This window comes from Armigeres subalbatus, chromosome 3 (genome assembly GCF_024139115.2).
Source record: "Armigeres subalbatus isolate Guangzhou_Male chromosome 3, GZ_Asu_2, whole genome shotgun sequence".
Lineage (NCBI taxonomy): Eukaryota > Metazoa > Arthropoda > Insecta > Diptera > Culicidae > Armigeres > Armigeres subalbatus.
Window position 1 is genome coordinate 205974499 of NC_085141.1, and position 11046 is coordinate 205985544.

The 11046-nt window shown below is 42.1% G+C and overlaps 1 protein-coding gene across 1 annotated transcript; it reads right to left on the minus strand.

The window, feature by feature from the left end:
- Positions 1–2601: 2601 nt before the first annotated feature.
- Positions 2602–5652, minus strand: LOC134222253 (uncharacterized). Its single transcript, XM_062701396.1, has 3 exons — positions 4187–5652; positions 3652–4122; positions 2602–2949 (listed from the first exon to the last, which is right to left on the minus strand). The coding sequence occupies exons 1-3, from the start codon at positions 4907–4909 to the stop codon at positions 2602–2604; spliced, it is 1542 nt and encodes a 513-aa protein (XP_062557380.1). The 5' UTR covers positions 4910–5652.
- Positions 5653–11046: the final 5394 nt, after the last annotated feature.

Here is an 11046-nt window from a genome sequence, read left to right on the forward strand (position 1 = left end):
TCAACGGTTTTGTCAGATGCCCCACTGCTAAATAAAAACGTAAAAAAAACTCGCGTGATATTTTAAATGAGCCTATTTAGATTATGAGTTTTATTACGTGTTAAAAGTGGAGAAAGAAAATTGAATGTATGCGCCTTGGTATCAAGTTACTCTTTAACAAGGCCAAAATGGCCTGTAAAGTGCATAAAAGTCTTCTCCATTCAGCTCAGTCTATGGCTACGTCACTAACTACGCAGTCTGCGGAGGGTCCAAAAATCGTATTCCATCTGGTGGGTCTTGCTCGCTACGCACTTCGTCTTCTTGTGCACGTCGGATGGCTGTCAAGAACCATTTTCACTGGATTACTGTTCGGCATTCTGGATTCGTGCCCGGCCCACCGCAGTCGTCCGATTTTTGCGGTGTGAACGATGGATGGTACTCCCAACAGCTGATGCAGTCTCGTGTCCGTAGAGATCTACGGTGATCGTTCGCTAATTGGGGCACGACCTCACCACAACTTAGCGAATGCCGTTCGCTAATTGGGGTGTGTGGTAGCCGAATAGATTGTAATGATTCTCCGTCACGTAGCCGACTGGACGAGTAGACCGAACGACGCACATATGAAGACTGACTCGACTCTCCTGACAGAGAGAATCATGAACCGCACTGGAAGTTGGAAGCTTCTCATATGTATTGGAATATATATAGCACTACCACATCCCCTTTTCCAGAACATTTCTTTTTCTCATTTTGAAATCTTTATTTTAATGTAAAACTAATGAATACTTACATTTTGAAAGTGTATACTTATCGACGTGGGCTAAACACAAGCTTGGGTTTCGGTGCTCTGCCTGACCGTCTGGGCATTACAGCGGACGGCAATCGTCCGTTTGAATCCGCGTTCGAACCTGGAACTGGAATCGTCTTGTTCGACGATTGTTGATCACAACCGTCGTCAGGGTACATCGTTAGCTCAGGATGCTCTTCTCCGTCAAGTTCATTTGCCACTGGATCATTAACGACTTTTAAGTGTGCTGTATTACGGTCGTAAATCTTACCAGTGTCCTTCGATTGAATTCTTACGTTCGATCCTGTTCTGTCTATCACAACGAATTTCTCGCTAAGGAAACTTGTGGATAGTTTATTTGTTGGGCAAAGGTTCTTCATTAACACTGTGTCTCCAATGGAAATGTCGCTTGATCTTGCTTTTCTCTTCCTATCTTCCCGTTTTTTCACGCATTTTGTTCTCAAGATCACGATCTCTGAAGTCTGTGCTTGGTGGTATAGTGTCCAAATCGTCGCTACAGGGCAATTTGGATCGCAATTTTCTATTCTGCAAAAGTTCACTCGGTGATTTTCCGTAACTGAGTGTGGAGTATTGTTATACAACTCCAAATAGTTATGCAGTTCGGCCTTCCAGTCGTTGTATAAAGCATTGGCAATTTTCATTCGTTTAAGAAGCGATCTGTTTTGACGCTCTACTTCCCCATTGGCTTGCGGCCAGTAGGGGGTAGTGTGGTTCAAATGAATACCGTTTGTTTTGCAGAATTCGTCTAGCTCAGAAGAAACAAATTGTTTTGCGTTGTCCAACGTTATAGTCCTTGGTGATCCCCATGTACGAAAGATTCGCTTCAACCGCTTGATCGTATCCGTAGCAGTTATTCTGCTCATAACTTCCAGCTCCATATATCGACTATAATAGTCAATGACTACTAAAATATATTCGGATGACGGCATGGGGCCAAGAAAGTCGATGGCAATGTCAACCCACGGACGATCTGGTAACGGTCTTCGCATCATCGGTTCGGGAGGGTTAGGAATCTGAACTAGGCGACATCCTTTACAAGTTTCGCAAATATTAACAGTTGCTTGATCTATGCCTGGCCTCCAGCACCGTTCACGTAAACGCCGTTTCATCAACGGTTGGCCTGGATGTCCTTCGTGCGCCAAATTCAGCGTCCTTTGCCGCAGGCTCTTTGGTATGACCAGCTTAGCACCCCGCAGAATCAGTGAATTCACGTAAGTATACTCATGGCGGAATGGAGCATACGCTTTCATGTCTTCGTTGTTCCAGGACTCATTCTTTATACTCAACGTCAGTTTCTGCATTTCAGGATCTTCTACAGTAGCTCGCATAACCTCTTCTATATCAACGGCGGCCGCTTCTTGGATGGTTCTGATGATGATTTCAGTGTCAGGGTCGAAATCCTCTCGAGAAACGTTATTTTGCAAAACAGCCAACGCTTGAACAGAAATACGCCTGATGAATACTTCGCTTTCATCTGTCCATTGGTTATCGTGGACATTTCTCCTAACCTGGAAAGACTATCCGCAAGATTTGCCGATCCCTTACGGTAGACGACCTTGAACTTAAATGCCTGTACCCGAAGCATCCAACGCTCGATTCTAGCAGTCGGTCGAGATGTAGCAGTGAAAAGTGTTTCTAGTGGTTTGTGATCAGTTTCTAGTTCAAAGTAAATTCCAAGCAGATAGGTTTTAAAACGTTCTATTCCCCAAACAATGCCCAGCGCTTGTTTTTCTATCGGCGGATACTTTTTTCCCGTTTCGGACAGACTTTGAGGCATAACTGATCACTCTTGGCCGATTTTCCTTGAATTAAAGCTATACTGCTCCCAGACCGACCCCAGATGCATCAGTGATCAAAAGAGTCCGGTCGTTAGGGTCGTAATACCCCAAGTTATCAACGGATCCAATCATTTTCTTGAGCTGATCAAATGCCTCTTGATGCACTGATTTCCAATCAAACGATGACTCCTGCTTCAACAATTCCCTCAGTGGATGATTGACTGTTGCTAGATTTGGTATAAACCGGGAAACGTAGGTGACCAGACCGAGAAAACTCCGTAACTCCTCTTTAGTTTGGGGTGACCTGAACTGCAGAATCGATTTTACTTTTTCTTCGGCAGGCGCGATTCCCTCCGACGTCAAAATGTGTCCCAAAAACGCTGTCTGCGTTTGTTTAAACTTACATTTGTGATCATTTAGAAGAATTCCGTAGCGTTTGAGAGTATTCAAAGTTTTCTTCACCTCAGCATCATGTTCCTCCTCCGTTGACCCGAAAGTCATTATATCGTCGATGAATACTACTGTGTTCGGACATTCAGCGAGTATGCTCTCCATTAAATTTTGAAACAACTCCGGTGCACAGTTAACTCCAAACAGGAGTCTTTTATATCGGAAGAGGCCCCAATTGGTTATAAAAGTGGTTATATCTCGACAATCCTCTGTTAGCTCCACTTGATGAAATGCTTGTTTTATATCCAATGTGGTGAAAAATTTCGCGTTTCTGAATTTTGGAAGCAAATCATCGAAGATAGGAAGTGGGTGATTTAGACGATGTATTGCTTGATTAGCCCTTCTCATGTCAACACACAACCGAAGTTCGCCGTTGTCTTTTAATATTGGGACTAAAGGAGAAACCCACGATGTTGGACGCATAACTTTCTCTATTATGTCCAATCGCAACAACTCGTCTAATTTTGATTCGACTTGCTGCAAAAGCGGGATTGGGCATCGGCGAAGTGGTTGTATAACCGGCGGAATCGTTCTGTCGATAGGTAGGGTTAGTTTTATTCCTTTCATTTTCGGAAAAGGCTCTTTGCTCATTTCTATTCTATGAATAGAACTGTATTGTGTACTAGGTAGCCCTACTTTGAGAACTCCGATCTTCTGAGCAGTTGTTTTTCCCAAAAGGGGTTGCTGGCCCTTACCGATGACATAGAATGTCGCAGTTGTTTTCAGCCTTCGATCTCCATCCTCAATCTCCAGATCCGCATCGAATACTGTTACAAGTTTAAGAGGAACGCGTCCGTATGCCAGAAATCGTTTTTCATGATCGAACCTTTCATTAAAGCTCTTCACATCACGAAGCTTCATTAGCTGCCATGTCGTGTCGTCTATGAGGTTATGCTTAGACCCCGAATCTATGAGCATTTTTATGTCAACGCCTCCTACGTTGCACGTTATTACTTCATCGGAGCCACCGACGTTATACACAGCATGATCTTCGCGTTTTGTTTCTTCCCTTTGCTCGTCAATGTTGAAAACCGGTCTAAATTTTGCCGGGCGAGAAGGCCCTTGGTTGTTCGAGATAACTGCCTTACGTTTGCGATCAAAATTTCCCTACATAAAATTTGTATATTTAATTTATTAGAATCATAATCACCTAACACCTAAATATACTTACAGAGTTGACTGTATAGCTTTTTGTTTTACAGACGGATTGAAAGTGACCGGGTTTATTGCATCGAAGACAGGTTTTTCCCAGAGCCGGACACTGCTCTGCTTCTCTGTGGCGAATGTAACCGCAACGCAAACATCTCGGTTTGCTGTCGGGTATCAATGGTTTTTTTGAGTTTTGATATAGTCGGTTGACCATTTCATGTTGATGGAAAGCAGAGCCTTGCTTAGTATTCATCTTTGATGCTTGATACCTAACTGATTGGTAAGCATTAATGGTCTTCAAGGCTTCATCAAGAGCTAACTGTTCCTTCTCCAAAAGCTTTTGCCTTAGGTCGTCGGTTGCATACTGGATGATTTTATCCATGATTGCGATTTGCCTGCTCTCTATCTCAGATTTGCCGAATGAACACTTTTCTGCCTTCTGTTGTACTCTCTGCGCAAATTTTTCTATTGGTTCATGATCATCCGGAACCATGGACCAGAACAGAAATCTTTCAAAGGTGTCATGGTGTTTCGGTGAAAAGTACTGTGTCAATTTCTCCTTGATGGACACATAAGGATCTGTCAGGGGATCTGCATCATCTTCTGCGCATCCTGGTATGCCATAGTATGCACTTTGCAGTTCCAGGCCGCCCATTGCAAGCAGCTGCATCTTACGACCATGACCATCTGTAATGTGCAGCTGCCATAATGGTTTCGAACCACCGGATCCATGAGCTCCAAGCATGTCTAATTTCAGACTGGGGTAAATGCTTATACTTGAATTGTGGCAAATTATATGCCGCCGGGTTGAAGAATGATACCTTGTTTTGGACAATCGATTCGTTCAGGATACTCTCATGTGATCCGTTTTCCATTTTGTTGGATCTAACCACAAATTATGTATATATATAAAAAAAAAACAAAACAAAATAAAATCATTGTTAATGTTATGTACTTTCTTTTATAAATGTGCTCGTTTTCATATCAATGTTTATTTAGATCATCGTCACTTTTGATAAATGAATTTTGTTGTTATATTGTAAGCGCTGTGAGACATTTGAAACATATCAAAAAATTTGAAAAAAATAAACAAAACCTAAAAAAAAATGTTTGGATCCATTCGTTTTTTTTCCTGTTATCTCCAAGTATCACTTTATTTGTAGTACACCGTTTTCTCCTTGTATAATGTTGAGCTACATTCATTCTTGCACTCTCGTATCGCAACATCCAAGAGCGATTTTCCTTTCCTTTTTTTTTCACATCGCAACATCCAAGAGCGATTCTAAAAACATTTGTTTATTTTTACCATACCCGCGACATTGAAGAGCGGCTCATTTGTTATCTGCAGACATCGCAACATCCAAGAGCGAACTACAAACATTTGTTTGTACCATACCCGCAACATTGAAGAGCGGCTGTGTTCTGTAAATATTACAAAACAATTTTTTTTCTGTCTCCTGCAGGCATCACAGCATACAAGAGTGAATAACTTTTTATTTTGGTCTGGCACAAGGTCAATACCTCAAACGATTCCATATCTATTCAAAGATAATAAATTTAACACATCCAGCTCATTTGAGCTTTGCTCTATGCTACTCTCAAATTCTTTTGCATCTACCATCATAACTGTTTACCACTACACTTTCAACAGATTATTATTTAATATGCGACGCACCTTTTTTTTCCGTTATAATCCGTTCTCGTTGAAAAGATAAAAATATAGCGCATCACCTACCTGCTCTCTCCACATGGATCTTCAGCGATGTTATACAGGAATTGCCCAAAGGAATTCAGGCGTACCTTCTTATGTGAGTGGCTTCATTCCACGATAGAAATGCTATAAAGTATTGTCATACACTTACCATTTCTTTTTTTTCCTCCGTAGGTAATTTGTGGTATTAGTTGAAATTTAAAAAAAATGAACACACACATTACCGCATTGCTACCGTGAGCACTTGTTAAAAATATTCTCTCTCTCGACTTGTCATGCGAGAAAATTTTCTCTACACATTCCTAGATTTTAACACTCACACACCTACTACAACAGTTAATCCATTTTCCTTATGCTCACTTTTGTCAGATTTTAGCAGTTTTTTTTTTTTTCATTTCTTCCGATGATATACATTTACTCACAAATACAGTACACGATTGGCCTAGTATTAGTGGTAGCCAGTCACTACGTTTAGGTTTTCACAAAATGGCGGATTTCTACTAACATTTAATGCCGCTTTATGTTTTCACTGTTACTTTCCTTCCAGGTTTTTTTCCTTTCTCCGACGTAATCCATAACCGAGAATGCAGCAACATATAGCGCCAAAACTAATAATCATTTTTACACCTTCACGAAGCACATTCACTAAACCTTTTTTTCAAAATGAAGCCGTACAAGCGTCTTTGTACTCTAGACTTTTTTTTTCAAATATTGGATTTATTTTCGTAATGACGCCATTCCTAGTACTTTTCATTTTCAGTTTTTTTTTCTTCAATAAACTGTGATATGATAACGGCACATTTTTCTACTTTATTTATTCATAATAAATACTAATCTAATAAATCTCACTGAAATGTGACACTGCCTTCGCTTTATTACCTTGGACGGTTTTGCAACCAATAATCTTATTATATCGTCGAGAAACAAGATAGATCAAACACTACTTTTATTGGCACTGCTTTAGATTCGTGCACCATCTTGTGGTAGCCGAATAGATTGTACTAATTCTCCGTCACGTAGCCGACTGGACGAGTAGACCGAACGACGCACATATGAAGACTGACTCGACTCTCCTGACAGAGAGTCATGAACCGCACTGGAAGTTGGAAGCTTCTCATATGTATTGGAATATATATAGCACTACCACAGGGTGTTTTGACGAGCGTTAATGTTGTTTACTTTTTGCATTGAACAAAGGAAAATTTTACGCGTCAGAAAATATCAATCCCGCCAAACACAGAAACAAAACGTGTACGCGTTTTTGACATCAAATTGTGACGTTCAGCTGCCTTTTAATTGGGTTTCGCCCCAACTAAAAAGCGCCCCAACTAGAAAAACCCAATTAGTGAACGTTCACTGTACCGGTCTAATGAGCGTTCTGTAGATAGTCAGTTTTGTAGGGCGATGAACTCTATTCGATCGGAGCGTCTTGTGGAGTCCAAAGTACGTACACGCTTAAAATCAATAACACAGAGATGTGTTTGCTTCACACAAAACGTACACGCTTAAAATCAATAACACAGAGATGTGTTTGCTTCACACAAAACGGACCTAATGCTACGTTTAGACAAGGCAAGTGAATTGAGCAAGTCGCTTGAATCGAACGCGAATGGAACGTGTAAACATCTTAATTCAATTCACATGAACGAAAAGATAGTTGAACATGTTCAACTTTTGGCAAGTCAATTGAATTCAACTGAGTTGTTCAATTCACTTGCCCTGTCAAAACGTAGCATAATGCAGAATATCACCTAGATGAGCGACAGTTACACAGGAACAAAAATGCCTCGTTCGGTCGTGATAACGGTCATTTTCAACATGTAAACGTTTGTACAGATTCCCTGTTTCATGAGGAACCAAATACTGTTGAAAATATTGAAATCCAAGCTTCAATAAAACCACACGAGCTATTTTTGTGGCTGTGTAACTGTCGCTCATCAAGGCGATGTTCTGCATTAGGTCCGTTTTGTGTGAAGCAAAGATATCTCTGTGTTATTGATTTTAAGCGCGTACAGTTTAATGCCACGATGTGTCTCCGAATTTCTCTGGTATTATCTTTATTGGAGGTCACCAGTGAGCCCAAGTACACGAATTGTTCAACCACCTCGATTTCCTCACCACCGATACAAACTCGTAGTGCATGGAAAACTTGGTCCTCTCTCGAGCCTCTTCCTATAGCATGTACATTAGTCTTCGACCAAGCTACTACGACATCCTATTGTTTAGTCCATCGCCAGATCGTAGCCAGGATGTCCTGGGCTATAATTTTTTTTCATACTGCCTTTCAATGATAACAGCGGGCTATGTCTATTGATGATGATGACACCGCGCTTGTCACCGGCTCGTCTTCGACGTATTGATGAGAAGTCCGATCCACTTTGTTTCCCTTTTTAGTCTGATGTAGGTTTCTTCCATCTTCCCAAAGTTACGTGCCGTAATATCAATGTCGTCGGGGAAACCAAACGGACTTCGTGAAAATGTCCAAGGGAGCATCCATAAATTACGTAACGCTCAGAGAGGGGAGGGGGGTTGCCCGAGGTGTGACAATCCATACAAAAAATTTGAATGATTCATACAAAAAGTGTGACATGGGTCATGGCCCATTTTTGCGTTACGTAATTAATGGATCTTCCCTAACATGTGTCAATCTCTTCCTTTCGTATTACTTCCTCCAACGCAATGTTGGAAAGCAGGCACGAAAGACTATCACCATCACCTTGCCATAATGCTACGTTTAGACAAGACAAGTGAATTGAGCAAGTCGCTTGAATTGAACGCGAACTGAACATGTAAACACCTTAATTCAATTCACTTGAACGAAAAGAAAGTTGAACATGTTCAACTTTTGGCAAGTCAGTTGAATCCAACTGAGTTGTTCAACTCACTTGCCCTGTCAAAACGTAGCATAACTCTCAGCGCATTTCCCATGGACTCGAGGATACCCCTGTAACTCCATCGTTGCCTCGAGCAACCATATCAGTTTAAGCCTAGTACGCGATGGGATCGCGATGCAATCGGGAAGAGAAATCCCGTTTTATGGCGCTGCCAATTGATTGTGCTCAAGTTGAGGTCACCGAGGATAATCATTTTGTCCCTTGGTCCTAATTGCGAGACCACCCAGTTAAGCGCAGCGAGGTGACTGTCGATCAACTCCGTATCCTTGATTCGATCGGGAGGGATGTAAAGAACGCAGATGAATAGAGCGGCATCAGCAGTAGTTACAGCGACCCACAATTTCTCAACCGAAGAATTTTCAGGAGGACTCATTAAGCGAGATTTGAAGCAGGAGCGAACAGCTAACCAGAAATGCATCTGAACACGAGAACGCGTGTTCGTGTTGAAAACGTTCTGAACACTGCACACTGTTCAAGAGCACTGCTCTAACATAGCAACTTGTATCCTAGGAAAACAAATTCGAGCGACGGCATGCTACACATTTTTCGGCTAGTAATGGAACACGTGGGCATCTAACGGATAGATATCAAGCATGCTCGTATGTTTTTGCATAGTTTCCATGTTACCATGATTGCTTTGCTTGCGTACCAACCCAGTGCACACTGAACTGTGTTTAGAGTTCAAAACTAAGAACACTAAGGCACGCTCTTGGTCCATGTTCTGTTCAGAATGCATCTCTGCAGCTAACAGAACACCCCCTCCAGTGTTTTTGTAACTGTTAGAAGATGACCTATCTGGCCGATAAACGCAGTATGATTCGTCGAAGAGTTGATTTACGGTGGTATTATTGTTGAGCCAGGTTTCGGTGAAGGCATAGACGTCGTAGCAGCCATCGCTAAGGGCCAAATGATAATCGGCAAGAGAACTATTGATCCCGCCAACGTTCTGGTAGTATATCAAGACATTCGAAGATTCTGGAACCGCACGCCTATCACTGGAAACATCCGGAGTACAACTGGCGTGGAGATGGTGTAGCAATACTGGAAATCGGAATGCTCTCAGGTACAGAAGATACTGGTAACCGATTGTACTTGCCAGTTATAGGATTTCGGAAGACCCTGTCTCCCAACTCAGACGCAGGACCGGGACGGCTGCTGGTCGCTGGCAGCGGAAGCTTGACTGCGCTGAGAGGAATAGGGGCTTCCTTACAGCTAGTATCGATTGTGCGTCCCGGTGAACAATTTGAGGACTGGGTTGCAGCGGCTGGATGATGAGGTCCGGAAGTACTGTGTGATGCTTGTAGGCACATTCGGGTGGATTCGCTGGAAATCGGGAAACTTTCATACGGAGACAGAGATGATGGCTGATCATACTTGACGAAAGTTGGTGTCCGGAAGACCTCGTCTCCCAACTCACACGCAGGGCCGGGACGGCTGCTGGTCGCTGGCTGGAATGGCTCGACTGCGTTGAGTGGAATAGTAGAGGCTTCCTCACAGCTGGTGTCAAAAGTGCGTCCCGGATGAGAACTAGATGAATGCATAGCAGAGACTTGACGATGCGGTGGAGAAATGGTAATTGATTCTTGCAAATGCGGCGATCCTGTTCGTTCGATGAAACTCGGACTCAATTCCGAATGGATGTTAGCAGAGATAACAGAAGTTTGGCTTGGCGCGAATCGGAAGCTTGAAGTAATTGTAGGCGACCAACCAGCAGAGGTTGAGAGATGATGGGTGATGCTGAAATTTGAATCGGCATCAGGTGATGAATGTCGATAAGAGATGAACTTGCCTTGAATAACAAGTTGGGAGTCCCCTAATCCGCCTCTGATGTTGGTTTTTCAGTATAGAACTCAAATGAGTTCGATAATGAATTTTATGCAAATTATTTGAGTTGCATAATGGTCATCAAAGCACCCATTTCATTGATTTGGAAAAGTAGGCCGGTTTTTCACTTAATGAATCATCTTTTGGCAACTGGTTGCATACACTACTATTTCTTGCAACGTTTCTCTGAATAATACACTGCTTTTAATCGCATATCAGTCCCATATGGATAGAAAATCCCATGAAGATCGGAAGGGTTTCTTTTGAATCCATTTGTGAGGAAATCAGATGAGAATTACCTACTACATAGCGGTCGTACACTAACTACGTAAACATTTTTCTGGGTTTTTCACTCCCCCTCCCCCCATGTAAGATTTTTCCCATACAAATTTTTTTTTTATTTATTTGGAACGTAAGAAAATGGCAGATCACCCTCCCTCCATATGTGCTTAC